This window comes from Branchiostoma belcheri, unplaced genomic scaffold (genome assembly GCF_001625305.1).
Source record: "Branchiostoma belcheri isolate BF01 breed outbred unplaced genomic scaffold, Haploidv18h27 scaffold19, whole genome shotgun sequence".
In the NCBI taxonomy this organism is placed as follows: domain Eukaryota; kingdom Metazoa; phylum Chordata; class Leptocardii; order Amphioxiformes; family Branchiostomatidae; genus Branchiostoma; species Branchiostoma belcheri.
Genome location: NW_017803379.1, coordinates 160508 through 177444, shown reverse-complemented (window position 1 = coordinate 177444; position 16937 = coordinate 160508). Strand labels below are relative to the sequence as shown.

General features: G+C 42.1%; 1 protein-coding gene across 1 annotated transcript; it reads right to left on the bottom strand.

Moving 5' to 3' along the window:
• Positions 1-351: 351 nt before the first annotated feature.
• On the bottom strand, positions 352-4299 carry LOC109467727 (uncharacterized protein K02A2.6-like). The gene has a single exon (XM_019765778.1). The coding sequence runs from the start codon at positions 4297-4299 to the stop codon at positions 352-354; it is 3948 nt and encodes a 1315-aa protein (XP_019621337.1).
• Positions 4300-16937: the final 12638 nt, after the last annotated feature.

The window sequence follows — 16937 nt, the reverse complement described above, 5'->3', positions numbered from 1 at the left end:
AAGTAAGCTGCTTAAACATTACCACATGTTACATCCCCTTTTCTTTAGTTACATTCTCTCAACGGATTTTTTTCGATCTTACACATTCACATATCTTTTGCCTTAGAGTTCTTTGGCATGTCAGTTCTTATGCACACTAGAGTCCTTGTGCTTTCTGGTCTTCTCCAGGTTCTCTTCCTGTTAGTTCATTAGTTTGTTAGTTCAGTCCTCGAGTTCTACTTCAAAACTGCATGCATTACATAATCACTCGCTGACGTAATCCTTCAGGCGCACTCGCTGACGTAATCCTTCAGGCGCGCACGTAATCCTTCAGGTGTGCTGGTGGTTGCACAACTCGGCCGGACCTCGTTGTCATCGGCTGTCCGTGTGCAGCTGCGTGTTCCACTGGCACTGTTGTCTCAGCTGCTGGTGTTGTCGGTGCTGGACATGGAGGGTTGTTTTCTTCACGGCGGTCACTACGGCGGTCATGTCTGGGGCTTCCTCGTTTGTTTTACGTAGGTGCCTCCTGTTTCTGCGGTAGCTGCCTCCGTCTTCTGTTCTTATCTCATATGATCGCTTCCCAACCTCCGCTACCACTGTTGCCTTCTTCCACTGTTTAGCGGTTGGGGTCATTGGTTGGCATCTTACTATGTCGCCAGTCTTGAGATCGGGCAAGTCTCTAGCTTGTCTGTCGTAGTACTTGCGCTGTCTCTTCTTTGCTTCTTGGAGTTTACTCGGAATGTCGCTCTGAACTCTCGGTTGGAGGAGGTTTGTCTTTATCGGCATGGTAGCTTTCGTCCTCCTGCTGAAGAGTCGTTGAGCCGGACTACTTCCGATCTCTTGCGATGGTGTGTTTCTGAAGTCTAGCAACGCTAGATACGGGTCGCTCTGTGCTAGTCTTGCTTTCTCCAGGAGTCGTTTGGTTGTCTTAACTGCGTTCTCCACCTTCCCATTGCTCTGGGGGTATCCTGGTGATGACGTTTGGTGCTTGAAGTTCCACTCACGGGCAAACTTCTCAAACTCTGAGGACGCAAACTGTGGTCCGTTGTCTGTCATCACTACGTCGGGAATGCCGTGTCTGGCAAACTGCATCTTCAGCTTTCTGATGATGGTGGTGGACCGTGTGTCCGCTTCGCAGGTGTCTATCTCACAGAAGTTTGAGTAGTAGTCAACTGTGATGAGGTATTCTCTGTTGTGTAGGGTGAAAAGGTCGACTCCTACCTTTTCCCATGGTCGTTGTGTGACGGGGTGTGGAATCAGGCTTTCCTTTTGTTGCCTGTTCCCAACTGATTGGCATATGTCACATCTGCTGACGTAGTCTTTTACTTCAGCATTCATCCCTGGCCAATACACACAGTCTTTAGCGAATCTCAGGCACGCTTCTATTCCCATGTGCGACTGGTGTATCCTCGTCAGCATTCGGCTCCTCAGGGACTTTGGTATCGTTGCACGATCTCCCCTCAACACTATTCCATCTTGTGTGCTGAGTTCATCACGCACATGGTAGTACGGCATCAGGTTTGGTGGCACTTCCTCCTTCTCTGGGAAGCCCTCTCTGATGTACGTCATCAGTGTCGTCATCTCGGGGTCTGCAATCGTGCTTTCCCGTATGTCATCTCTAGTAGGCGTGGAGATGAATTGGCTTATCATATTGACCTGCTCAGCCTCCTTCTCTGTTGTGCTTCTGCTTCCTTCTAGTGGCAGGTACGCACGGCTGAGAGTGTCCGCCAGGAACATCTCTTTTCCTGGTTTGTACGTTATCTTGACGTCGTACTGCTGCAACCGCATCAGCATTCGCTGCAGTCTCTTCGGTGCTGCATGAAGGGGTTTCAGTACGATCATTTCAAGTGGCTTGTGGTCTGTCTGGACACGTACTTGTCTTCCATAGGTGTACTGATGGAAGCGTTCCAGACCGAAAACCACACTGAGCATCTCCTTCTCTATCTGTGCATACCTCGTCTCAGTGTCCGTCAACGCTCGGCTGGCGTAGGCCACTGGTTGTCCATCTTGAGTGATGGCTGCTCCTAATCCAGTGCTTGACGCATCTGTCTGCAGCGTCAGCTCTTCTTCCGGATCATAGTATCGCAACACTGGAGCAGCAGAGACCATCTTCTTGAGTGTCTCTAGGATACTCTCATGCGTCTCGGTCCACTCAAACTCGTTTTCTTTGGCGATGAGCTTCCTCAAGGGTTCACAGATGTCGCTCAGCTTGGGCAGGAACTTGGCTAGGTAGGTGACAAATCCTATCAGCCTCTGCACTCCTTGTGCATCTTCAGGTCTTGGCATCTTCATCACCGCAGTGACCTTGCTAGGGTCCACTTTCAGCCCTTGGCTGGTGATCAGATGACCATGAAATGGTACTTCTTGTTGTCTGAGCTTGACCTTCTCTGCGTTCAGCTTCAAACCTCTCTCTCTGCATCTTTGCATGAGGCGCTTGAGATTTGCATCATGATGTGAGATGGCTTCTGCCATTGTTTCTCCTTCTCCCCACACCAAGATGTCGTCTACGATGGGCTTTATTCCTTCGAGCCCTTCCAATGCTTGGTCAAGTCTTCTCTGGAATTCCTCTGGGGACGATTTAATCCCAAAGGGAAGGCGCTTCCACTTGTATCTCCCGCTGGGAGTGTTGAAAGTCGTTAGAAGCGAGGATTCTTCGTCCAACACTACCTGCCAATAGCCACTCTTGGCATCAAGTACGCTGAAGACCTTTGCCTTCTTCAGCTCGGGAAGGATGTCTTCTATTGTTGGTGCAGGGTAATGGCTTCTCTTCAATGCGGTGTTCAAATCTCTTGGATCAATGCAGATCCTCAACTTTCCTGTTGGCTTCAGTACAGTGACCAGACTAGATACCCATGGGGTTGGCACTGTCACTGGCTCTATGACACCATCTTCCGTCATCTTGTCCAGTTCCTTCTGTAGTTGTGCCTTCATCGCCACCGGCACTCTTCTTGGCGGATGCACAACTGGCTTGACTGACTCATCAACTTCAAGATGGCATTTTCCTGGCAGTCTTCCCAAACCAGAGAAGATGTCTGGGTACTCTTGTAACAGGGACTCTTTTGTCAATGCCTTGCTGTGTGTACTCTGTATGAGCCTGGGCTTGCTGCCACTGAGTGCCAGGATTCTGTCGTAGTGAACCGTCACAACCCCTATCTGTTGTATGGCATTAGATCCTAACAATGGCATACTACCAGAGTCAATGACTACAAAGTTCACCACGTACCTCCGCCCAGTCTTGGGGTTTGTCATCTTGAGGTTTGTCTCTCCCTCTGACACAATTTGTGAGTTGTTATACATCGTCAGCACCCTCTGCGCTCCAGTTGTCTTATACTGGATGTTGTTGCTGTCCAAGATGTGTTTTGGCATTACATTACAGGTCGCGCCAAGGTCTAGCTGAAAGGTGACCAGGTGTCCCTCGAGGGCCATCCTGGCATGCACCTGCTTTGCATACCTGGGACCTGACATGCTGTACGTCTTCTCTTCTTCTGTGACTGTCATCACTGCTTCTTCTTGCAGCATGTGCACCAAGGGCTTCTTTCTACCTTGTGCCTGGTTTCTGCCGCTTCTAGGCTGCTTCGTTTCACCACTCCGGCATGCTCTCGCGAAGTGGTTTCGCTTGCCGCAGGAGGCGCATTCCTTTCCATATGCAGGACATGCTTCCTTGTTGGCTGCGTGTCTCTTGGCGCAGTATTTGCAAACTGATGTCCTACTGGCCTGCGGAGCTTGTGGCTTCTTCTTTACCACGTGCACTGTGACCTGTTCCATCGTCTGGATGCTCTGCTTGGAGACTTCTGCGGCTCGGCAGATCTCTGCGCATTTCTCAAGGCTTAGGTTGCTCTCCCTCAGGAGTCGTTCGCGAACTTTTCCGTCCAAAATGCCGATGAGTACTCTGTCTCGAATCAGAGACTCTCTAATCTCACCAAACCCACACTCTGCCGCGAGTGTCTTCAGGTCTGTGATGTATTCATCAAAAGTCTCACCATTTCTCTGTGATCTCGTGAAGAATTTGTATCTTTCTACTGTCTCGTTCTTCTTAGGATTGCAGTATGTCTCAAATGCTGCGACGATTTGCTCTACAGTTCGGTCTGCTTCCGCAACTGCTTCATTCTGAGCATTCACAATGGTGAAGGTGCCATACACTTTCCGTGCATTTTCTCCAATTAAGTACAAGAGCGTCTTTCTCTTCTTTGCAGCGTCATCCTCTACTGCTAGATCAAGATATAACAGTATTTCTTCCTTCCAACGTTTCCAGGTCAGACTTAGGTTTCTTGAATTAATGTCCAGTGGACCAGGAGCTCTCAGACTGTGCCCTTCCGCCATCTTAGGCTACTGTTTACAGGTTGTCACTCTAATCAGCTCCTAACTAGTCAGTGATAGATGATGTCTTTGCCACCTATGCCCCTAGACTAGCTCTTGTTAGCCCTGACAAATCCTAGACATCAGGAATTCGTCTGACCTGTTTCCTGGACGCTTGAAACAATGGGCCTCTCTTTGCCTCAGTCTGTTTCTTGGAATGAACCTCTCGTTTCTTCTCAACGTTGTAGGTTCTCATCCGGCTTCCGACACCATGCGACGACTTTTGTCTTCTCTCTTAGACTCTGTTGTCGTGCCCCTACCTCTTGGTAGTAATCCAATAACGTGACTCCAAGCTGGAATACTTGAATCGGCTTGGTTTATTCTCTAGTCACGAACTCAGACCTTCTGTCTGGCTCGTCTCTTCTTGTCGTCTGACGCTACGCATGCGTGTTATTCTTTATGTTAAGTAAGCTGCTTAAACATTACCACATGTTACAATTATAATAAGTGAAAATTCATGTCAACAACCTGTGGGTCATCTCAACTTTCTATGCTGATGAAAGTTGGTTGTTTTTGTTGGAACTGAACCGTGGCCAAACAACCTCAGAATAATAATCTCTGGCAATGATGCAACACATGTTTCACGTCAGGTTTGGTGCTACCATGTGTGTAACTTTAATTATTGTTACAACATTTATGGTCTCTTTTTGGCCATTTTGTTTATTTCCCGTCTTTTTTTTCAATCCTTCATTAGCTGTCTGCAGACGATGTCATCCATCAAAAATGGATTGGACGCCGCTGCTGCACATCTGCAAAGGAGGCTATGTGTAGCTCGGGGCTCAGGAACAACATTGACTTTGAGCCCTGACTTATGGTTAGCCATGACCAAAGATCTGCTTGTTATTTGACACATAAATCTAGGGATCAATTTTTCAGGGATTAGGGGGAAACAGGCATTTCCAAATACCTCACATAAGCCGCATACCTGCCAGATGGTCTGTATAATCTCGGAGCCGTTGGCATTCCAGGTTCAAGGTCAAGATTAAAGCAGGAATTTGTACTTGTCCATTGCAGATGGGAATAATTTGATGTGGCCTTAATTGTATTTCAAAACCTTCTGTTTATTTTTGTCAATGCATTTTTAACCTACACCACCACCTTGAATTTCACAACTTGCAAAATGGTCTAGTCTATATTAAGGCCACACCAATTTAATTTGTTGGTTCTCGGATTCGCCTCTTCGTTTTTTTCTGATTTGCAAAAAAAAAAAAAATTGATTCTGGTCCTGAATCAACTGAAAAATGCTCATGTTTTGCCCCCAACAGTTGAGGAAAGTCCTTTTCTTCCTAGTTGTTTCAGTTTTCCCATCTATCATTGCAGTGGTTTGATTAAAAGTTCAAAATTCAATGTTTAAATTTTAACCCAGCCTTTTGTGTTGACTTCATGGCTCATTTTGTAGCATTTAAGCCTATAATAGGATGCCTAGATCTGTTTTTATTTTTATTTTTTTCGCCCTGTCGCTTCATATTTTTTCTGAAAAAATCCGAGAACCAACAAATTAAATTGGTGTGGCCTAATTTTTTGACATCATGATGATTTTAACATGTTCTGACTTCTGGGTTTAAGTTTACTTCCTACATTTTCAGCCTGAAATGCCTGGGAACCAAGGAAATAAGTTCTGGCCTTAGCAAAGGTCCTTAGAACAGAAGGAAAACATTTAAACTTGACCTTAAGGATTTTGGTCAGACTGCCTGCTGAGACACAGGTGTCACAAAGTCAAGACGTCTTGTCAGGAACTCAAGACATCAGGATTATCGGAGACCTGACAAGATGGAGAACACATGTCAAGGTCATCCAATGTCACCTTGCATAAAACATAGACATCTAGACTCATTTAAGGGTTCAAATTATCCCTGCAAACGATTTACCGCCTGCCTATTACAGTTATCCCATTACTGAGTTGCCTCAACTAGTTTTGACAAAATTTAGACATGAGCTACAAAGCATTAGCTTTTAACCTTTAGCACACCAAAGTAGCCAATTCTCTGTTGGTTACATGTGCGTGGTTAGGCAGCAGGGAGAGGGTTAAATTTTGGAAAAAAATTTTGTGTTGACCGTTATAAGTTTAGGTAACAGGCAGAAGCTTAAATGAGTGTGAAGGTAGAAACTTTTCAATTGCTTTACCTTTCTTAAGAAAAATATAGTCAAACTTACTAAAGGTAACCACTTTTTTGTGGTCCCTTAGATAATTTTTGCCCATTGCCATCCCAGGAAAGCACTACGATTCCTGTCTACAGTGACCATCTCTCCACATTCACCAGATATTCTAGATCGGTGGTCTTCTATGGCAGTTTGGACTAAAATCATGAATAGTACACTGAACTTGATGATGTTTCCTAACTAGATACATTTGGCAGAAACAACTGTAGAAGTTACAATTCATTGTACATGTACAGTCATGTACTTTTAAAACTTATTCATCTGGGTACCTACATACATGTATGCGCAAGTTTACCAGGCTCTGGTAGTTAGTCTGTATATCAAAGAATTTCCTTAAACTTGGCAATTGAATTACTGAGTACTGTTGCAGTCGTAAAGACTTAAAACCTGAAATTACAAGTGAGCATCAACAGACTGTTAACTTTCTCCAGGAGATAAGATACTAGGCATTCAAAGATGTTAATTTGTACAAGGAAGAAGTTTGTAATTGAATTACAGTACCGTGGCAGTCATAAAGTCTTCAACTGGAAACTGCGTATTGACAGTCTACAGGAGATAAGATACTAAAGGCATTTCAAAGATGGGTCCGCTGAGTGTTGTCAGGTAATTCGCTTTGGTTCCGGCTGAATGTGCAACATCTCCGAACTCCTTCCATCTGGAAATAACGCACAGACAAGCTATTAATCGTTTCGCTTCCCTACGGTCATCGCTCCTTCATCAAGGGTGCTATTACCCTTTTAGTTGTGGCAGTCCCGGGAAGAAATAACCTTTTTAAAGGCACTTGCTTCGGAGCTCACTACATATGCAGAACGCTGTCTGCTAAGTTCCTCAGAGAAAAGAGTTGACTATGTAATTAAATTATCTTGTTTCCATTTTTGTCAGTTAAGCCATGGTAATGAACAACTGCTCCTAGGGAGTTTCTTATAAGATGTATAAGTCTTTCTATGAATTCATTTTCAACATTTGATTCTGGTAATAAATAATAACTCCTTAGTGACATCAAGTCTAAATGACAAAACATCTCCATACAGTTTCCAGGTGAAATTATATTTTTGACATGTTGACATCTTTGAAATTTTGTAATGGATACAAACATCAGTTTCATGTAAATTGTTTTGCTGATTTGTTTGCCTCCGCAGAAGGAATAGCCTGGTTACCAGACTAGCTCCTGAGTCTTTATCCTCTCCACAAGACTCGGGAGCTAAAATAGGTCTAGTAACCAGGCTAAGAAGAAAGCATATTGTTCTTGCTCTTTTTATTCTACAAACAAATTAGGTTCCATGCCCTTGACCAGATGTCTGTCACCATGGTAACTGGTGCTGTAGCAGATGTTCAATTGGGTTACATTATGTAGCAAGTTGAAGGCACTGGTCATCTGATGCATATGGATGTGTTTGAGTAAGACAAAACAGGGCATCAGTTTTTTTCAGGCAAGACCATGTGAAGGTAACTATTATAAATCCATTTGCTTTGCTGCAAACATTACTTTTCTAGTTTTTGAAATGTCTTAGCACCAAGAAATTAATTGCTGTGGCTTTATTCATGACCCTTTTCGCTGATGAGCAGGACAAATGTAGGAGAAACATTTCCAGGAAATAATTAGAACTGGCTTCAGTCGTAATTCTTTTCTTGTGATGTGCCATCTTACTACTCCTTTGGCACTGCGCCTAATGAGACATTCTGACATTTTCTGCTTCCTCAGAGTCTCATTTAGAGAAAGTTCAGCCCCTCTCTGAGTGGTTCTCTTGTCAGTGATTCATGCCCTAATTCCCTCCACTGTGGGGCTGCCAGGAAAGTACTCTTTAGTTACAGTAAACTTTCACATTTAGAAACATGGGCTGCAAATTTATGACACCAATTAAGCCCTGTGTGGTAGGCTGTTAGCATAGTACCTGTGTGTTGTTTTCAGATCATTTCCCAGAGAAGTATCATTTTTGGGTTGTGTGTGTGTGTGTGTGCGTGCGTGTGTGTGTGTGTGTGTGCGTGTGTGCGTGTGTGTGCGTGCGTGTGTGCGTGCGTGTGTGTGTGCCTGTGTGTGTGTGTGTGTGTGTGTGTGTGTGTGTGTGTGTGCGTGTGTGTGCGTGTGTGCGTGCGTGTGTGTGGCATACTCCATACATTCATACATTGTCACACATCCTCAGGTGACCATTGTGTTCTGTGAGACTGGAACGGTTGCAAAGCAGTATGGGTAAGGGAGTGAAGTCATTTCTTACAGTCAATTACTTTGACAAAATGTAAGTTCTGGAGGTAGTGACAAAGCATTTTCCATGAACCAATTTGTACATGACAATTTCTTAAAAGCCACAACAAATACTCGGACTTATGGTCTTTTTTTCAATGTCTTCTTCAAAGAGGGTTTGTTCTAATTCCGTCCATCAATCATGACATTTAGTACTCTCTGGAGCCCAATGTGAAAGAATAATGTTATAATTTGTGTTTTTAACTATTCTACAGGGAAATGCTGCTGTAATAAAGTTTCTTTATCTGGCATACTGAAAAGTTGGACTATGTCTGTAGGCAATGTGTAATTTACACAAAACTAATCTTCAAAGCCTCAAACACCACTTGTAGTAATCTAACATCTGTTTCCATAATATCACCATAGTCCATAATATCGCCACCTTGAGAAAAAGTGTGCTTAAAGATATTTTTACTGCAACATACCCTAGGTATGTACATTTGATGTGTGAAGGAGTGCATACCAAAAGTATGTTGCAGTGAAAATATCTTAAGCACACTGTTTCTCGAGGTGGCAATATTATGGACCCTGGTGATATTATGGACACGGATGTTATCACATATACCACAGCATCTTCACAACACAGTAATTAGTAGAAAAGTAGAGTATCTGTCTGGTCTTCCTGTAATTGCATAAATGATAGTTTTAGTGGATTGCAGAAGTTAACAAGATCCAATTTAGAGAAAGATAATGTATAATCATCTACCTTACCTGTGCCTACCTTTGTACCTAAGTTAGAATCAAGAGTTCATAGTATCTACAAGTACAGCCAAACCTGTACAAGTGACCACCAAAAGACCACCTGACCAATGTGACCTCTTTTTGGTGGTGCCTTAGGTAATTTTTCCCATTGTCGTAAGCTAGGCATATTAAGAACCTGTCAATAGTGACAACCTGTCCACAAAGATCAGATTTTATTGGTCCCCTGAGTTTTGACTGGAACAGTAGGAGCAACAGAATGGAACTGCTATGATCACCTATTAAAGGGAGAGATGAGTTCACATTCAATTGGAGGAAGCGACTTTGAACTTGAAAACTGCAACTACTCAAATAACTTGTGGGTTCAATCACCCTCCATCCAATTTACTCATTTAAGTCCTGGACAAATATCTGGCCACTTCCCCTCTTAAGATCTTAAAACCCGACTTCCTTCACGCTGAGACTGCTTGGCTAATTTTGCCCCGCGAAGATCGATCCTGTAACAGTCAGTGGTACGATCCTGGATCCATTATCCTTGGCTGTCTCCTTAATTTGCCCCGAGGGAGAGGAACTTTTCTTCCAACTGGAAAATATGGGCGTCCTGAGACAGGCCGTGATGTAATAGGTGCATCATAGATCTGTGCAGAAAGGGCTGTTAATTGTGCCTAACAAGGAGAGCTGTCAGGCTTGGTAGGATTCCATGTCAGAACTAGGCTGATTGATGGTTGTGAGTACACTGTTCCATGTGGCAACTTTTTTTCCAGATGATATCATATGATCTTGTAGTTAAAATTTGTCTTACACACGCAGGCAAAAAAACTGAGGGTACGAAAACTTTGTACGCATGAAGAAAGTCGGGCAAGCATACATCAAATGTTTTCAGAGTCTGAATCAACCTGAGGTCAAGAAGGTACCTTCAGATTGAATAGTTCTCTGATTTTTGTAACAAATCAAGGGAGCTGGCGGACAAGAAAACAGGCCTACTAAAAGGCATTATGTGATAGCACTAAATGCTACCATAGATAGAAGCAACATTCAAAGTCAACACATTAAGGTGGTTTATAATTCAAACAATGAATTTTGGACTCAGATCATCACTGCATTCAGAAATGGAAAAATCAGAATGATGTAACCCCTGGGAAGTATTTTTCAGGATGTTTTTTTCCTTTATGTCTGTACTTTTGAACATGTACTACCTGGCAACAACAGACTGCACATGTCTTTCATTCACCTTATATATTACATGGTTAGAAGTCCTGTGTGTAATGGGGTGAGTATAATTGGGACAATAGTAATTGACCCACTAAATTGAATCCAAGAAAAAAAATTCTGTTAATGAATTTGGTCCATCACCACTTAATGATGACTGATGACAAGGTTTGAGGTCTCCACAAGACTGATATTCATAGGGCCGAGATTGTTTATCGAAACATATAACTGGCATCAAGGCAAGTTACAACTGACCTAGAAAATTGAAGGAAGAAAAACACTTCAATCACCAGGCAAATCTGTCACTGTAATGGAAAACCATACAGCTCTGTCTTGAACTAAAAGTTGCTTTGAACACTTGTGGATGAAACAGCATGAATGTCAGCAAAGATGAAGTTGTTATTTGATTGTGTCAGGGTTAATTTCATCAATTAAGCTGCAATTCAGTTGGGTAATATTTGCTACAGTTGAGAGGATACTACTGGAATGAGCTAGAAAAAAAAGGAGACGACATTTAAAAAGCATCTATGCATCTATGAAACATCTATTTCTTAATACAAGTACAAAATGATATGACTTTTAACGATGTTACAACATTTATCACCTTTGCATTGATTGTAGAAGATATAAGCCACTGGGCATTTTGTTTTTGTGTGAATTTCCCCAAGGAAGAACATTAGTCATCCTGATTTTAGAAATGACATGCACGCCTCCCTGGAACCAATGTTAGCCACAGGTGATGACAAGCTTAAGGGTAGCAGGCATGTTTAGTCACTGGTCCATTTATAGGCACCAGGAAACATCTCTACCAAGGTCCTAACCATTTGGGGCTGGGCTGTCTGGATCCAAACTGGGGCCGATGACAGATTTTAGCATTCCTGACTCTGAAGAATTTCTGCCAAACAAGTTGTTTGTCATCAAGCTGAGATAAAACTGAGACAAACCTAAGGTCTTATTGAATGTGTCATACTGACGCATGTTAGACTTCTCCAATCTAGTTGGTTGTTTTACGCACCAACTTGCTTATGAAAAATAACTACTGTATTATTATCTTCACCATCCCCCAATAAGGACACTGCTACTTAGTATACAAATATCTGTTCCCACTGAGATATTGACTGCTAAAAATACCAGAATGTCCTTAGATATCCAATGCTCATCCTCCAGGTGATAACCCGAAGAAGAAAGTGCCTTTTCCAAATAGTTTTACCACAGGAATCTGTCCCAAACCCACTACATCCTGCTATGGCTCACCATTCCTATTCCTCCCATAGTGCATAGCAACTCGGTGAAGTATCTTCGTACACAGTCTGATGACTTCACACAATTTAGTCCAAACCACAACCATCAGCTTCCCCTTTCAGACCCTCCAAAACTCTCTTGTCTCAATAAAACAAGAGACTGTGACACACAAGCACATTAAATCTTTCTCCAGCAGACAGACCATCAGATCCACAGACCTGGACCTCCCAAGGTACCTGACCTCAGGGTCATGTGATACCTTCCTCAATCTCCCGTCCTGACCTTGTGACCTCAGCAAGGAAAGGTGGCCCCATTTCTGTAATTGTTAGATCTTCTCTCAAGTCTTGAGCTGATCGGGTGGAAAATCAGACAAGGTACACCATGGTATCAAGAGATATCAACCACCTGTTGATTGATAGAAGTGCCACTCAGAAGAATTCTGAAAATTCATAAATAAGAAGCTTACAGCTTTTCTTTCAACCATCTATGGGAGTAGGTACATTAACCATATGTGTGAGATTTGACTAGCCTGGTACCCAGACTTTTAGTCAGCTTCCTACATCCAACAGTTGCTGTCCTTTCCAGGAAATTAAAGCAGCCAAAGCTGTAAGGCTGGGTACCAGGCTACCCAGGTATAATGTCAGGCATGTCCAGTAGTCAACTAATGATGGATAGGTAGAGAGTTACTGTCATTAACCTATATTTGGTGGATGATCCCAAGCCATCATTTTAAAATATGATGTATTTGAAGACTTATAATGCTGATATGTATCTGGAATGGGTGCCTAGCTACCTACTGGGGATTTGCCTCACTAGGTCACCTGAAAGATGAAAATTCATAAATTCATACCAAGAACATCTAGACTTATTTAACGTTACTAGCGTCCACTTTCTGCGAGAGTGAAATGATTACCGAATTCCAAGGAAATGGAAACGTGTGAGATCTAAATGTGCACAGCCCATATAGGTTTATGTTCAGTGTATATGTACAATGTATATAACGTGTATTTGTCAATGTTGTTTTTTATGGGCCAGATGTGTCTGATATAAAGTTGAAACTAGACACAGCGGAAATGAGATATGTTTGTAGCTGACATGTGGTGTTTGCACACAGGGGTCACTGGGGGTCACGGGAGCAACAAATCAACTCCCTTATATGGGCAACAAGTGTCCATCAGATATCAATCACCTTCCTAATATGGGCAACAAGTGCCCATGAGGGGGTCATCAGCTGACACCTGTAACACTGGTCACTCCTGAGGCATCTATCAAGTGGGATGGGGAGGACATGTATTGGACTAACATCAAGACTAGGACCAAAAGGTTCAGGAGATAAAGCATTAAACCTCAGGTGGGACACACAGTACATATATACCACACAAACTCACAGGTGATTTATGGTAGCTGGAAGGCAACTGAAGTCCTCGAACAAGTTAGAATGCTGATGTGTTCCACTGAAGGGTGGACCTGTTATACAGATATAGATACATGTACACAACTATTTAATTTGTTGGTTCTCGGATTTTTTCAGAGATGCAGCGACAGGGCAAAAAACATTAGAACAGGCCTAGCCCAAATGCTATGATAGGAGCCATGAAGTACTGGGCTACATTGATAGATGGAAAAACTGTAACAGCTCTGAAGAAAAGGGACTTTTGTCAACTTTATGTTAGGGCCAGAATATGAACATTTTGGAGTTGATTCAGACCGTGAAATATTGGTGTGGCCTAAAGAGGACCTGACAAATAAACAGTAAGCAAAATTGATGAAATGTATTTCATGATACAGTAACTGCATGTATTTGGTTACAGAATGAATGAGTGAAGAAACAAATGGGCAGTTTTGTACCCTCACCTCCAAAGACTTCAAAATGCTCCCCCTTGATGGGTTTATCCAGCTACCTCCTCCCGCTTTTCTGTCTCTCTTCCCCACTCTATAAAACCAATTACCGTCTAGCCAGTCAATGAGCAATTTGTCTGAAAACCTTCAAAGACATTTGGACAGTATAACAAGGTTGAACTGCAGAGTGAACTGCTGTAAGGGCATGAGGACAATTTCCACTGACACTATCTAATGCTACACAGCCTCGTTAGAAACCAAACTCCTCAAACTTTACAAGCCTACATGTACGGGCAGATCTGAAAAGTTCTAAACCCTCCAATATCCTTAAACCTCTCTTAACAACCGTATCCTCCCATGTATTGCTGACAGGTCAGAACTGCCACTGCCAGAAGCAATTTGAAGAAACCATTTAGGATTCTTAACTGCTTTTAACAGTTTCACATCAAGCGGGGCAAGACTGTTGGAACCATCTAAACTGTAAAGTTGCCAGATAACGGCAAACACTAAGGATGTGAAATGTGCGCTATTCTCCATAATGGAGTGCAGTAATCCCTGTATGGTCCACAGTTCTCGTTGGCACCCTTGTCTGCTGGATTGTGTAATAGACAGAAACAGTTGATGGGCAAAGTGCAGGGAGTGCTCCATGTGAGATAAGCCGCTGGGTTTATACTCACAAATTACACAATAAAGGCCGCATCATTCAAACTTTTAATGGCTGTCTGACTGTGTAAGGCTGTAAACTGATAGTGTACAATTTCTTGACTACTCTGTCTGTATTTTTGCTAAAAACATATTTAAAATTTGTACTAATTAGATTATTTATTATCAATAGTCTTACACAATGTAAATTCATACAGTGATAGCCATATAAAGTAATTATGGTAATTCATACTTTGTACTTGTACTTGTGTATGTACATGTATGCAGGACCTCTGACCTCCAATCATTTTGAACGAAAATCGATTTACGTTGATTATGATAATCATTATGATTTGAAGTTATGTTTTCTTGTAAATTTCCTCAGTTCATGTTGAACTTCGTATTATTCATTTATTTATGTATAACTTCCAGTTATATTGATTTCATTTACATCTTTTGTTATGTACTTTGTATAATTTATTATTCTTTTACTTATTGTACCCCCCTGGGCCTCCTTGGAAATCAGCTTTGGCTGAAGGAGCTACCCAGGTGTCTTTGAAGATTAAATAATAATAATAAAAGGAATATTCCCAGCCCTGCCTACCCTTCAGTTCCAGTGATTGCTGAACACTCCAGGGTGATGTAAACTTCCTGCTTCTAACAAATGTCTGCATGACACACTTCTCTGATTGAATCCCATGCAGCCCAGCCAGGATGCCCTCCACGGCAAGCTGTGAAACATTTTCCCAGCACAACTTTATAGCTGGTAATTGTGGAAAAGACCAGGAAGTGGCCATTACAGAGTGCTAACGATGGTAAGCACACAGCAGTCAAGCAAGACGGCAAGCACCAGATAATATTGGACAGCTCTAATTGCTGACCTGCTTCTCTTTCGTGTTGTAAATAGCCTGCCAAGTCTTACTGGAGTGAGGCTTGCCACAATTATGTCTAATCTCTTTGTCAAGAGGAGTTTTCCTTGGCTTTTGAAATAGCGCTAGGTCTATTGTGCTAACAGGTGGTTTAGGAAGACATTGATTGGAAGCAGACGACCAATTTTCCACATCTTTCTGCTACAATATCGCTTTATGAGGAACATTAATATTTGTCTCGAGGCGGATGAATATTCTTTTGGCGCATCACAGAAGCGGTTACTATGGACTGGACGAATATGCCAGGATGTCATGGTGTGGTATATTGAAATGTTGAGGTATGTTTTCTTCATATTACCTAGCCTAGAGTCCATCCTATTCTTAGCTTTGTTTTGCTTCTGAATCAATGATTGCTTCCACTCACAGTCTGGCCCCTGGTCCCACGTGGTCTTCACGACAACATACACACACACACAAAAAATCAAAATTCATGACAAAAAATACAAAAGTTCTACTACTGAGTACCAAGGAAAGCTGCCAGGAAGCCAAAGATTGACCTTTGTCTCATATCAATCCATCCAAAGATTAAATAACATGCTGTCCACAAATATCAGGAAACACAAACGGACACACAGGCAGACACACCCAAAACAATACCTCCATTTTCAAGGAGGCAATAACTTGAATAAGGGCGGTAAGCTGTACTTTATGTATGATACAGCTGTTGACATTCAAATATGTCGGCAAGTCAAACTCATCCAATTATGTCTGTGGGAGCTTGTAGCCACATTGTCTGCTACTGAGGGATGATTAGAATGGAAGATTTATAAAAATGACCCCAAAACGTGAAAATCCAGCAGTACACACCTAACACAGTCATTGACCTGATCTGCCAGGTGGACTTAAAGCGTCATAAATGCTAACAATGATCTTTAGAAGTTGTATAGGGGATCGCAAGGAATTATGACGGTCACCATAATACCAGAGTTGCATCCAGTTTTCTCTTCGTCGATAGTCATTGTTTATTGCGTATAATTAAGTCTTAAAAGTATAAATTTCTGTACAAAACTTTTTCATGACTGATGAATCTTAAATATTCTAAAGTCAACAAAAATTGTCTGTGAAGTTGAGCTTGAGAATAAAGTTTCAAAATTTCAAATTTTTGCACTTCTTTTTTTACTTTGCAGCTGCATGTGGTTCAGAACATTCTACAAACCAATTATTTGTTTGTTTATTTGGTCATAATTAGGATTTCTCATACAGGATGGAGGTGGCGGCAAAACAGGTGCAAGACACTGCTGCTAGTAGCCATACCAGCCAACAAGGACAGAGGTATAAATGATACATATTTACAAAACAACTTCAGTATATAGTTGCATAGACCAATAAATGACTTGGTCTACTAAGTACATTTAGAAAGACACATTGACAGTCTATGTGGACAGGTGGTCACAATAGACAGGATTCTTAATGCTCATGTCAATGGGAAAAATTATTTAAGGGACTACCAAAAAGTGCTCACATTAGCCAAGTGGTCCCAATAATAAGTAGAGGTAGTCACTTGTACAGATTTCACTGTACTTATTAACACAGAGTTGGAATCCACCGAGCCATGGATGCTGGCTACACTTATTTACATGTTTATTTGTGTACAGTAAACATATTTAATTCTATATTTGTTTACTATAAACAGGAAAACACGT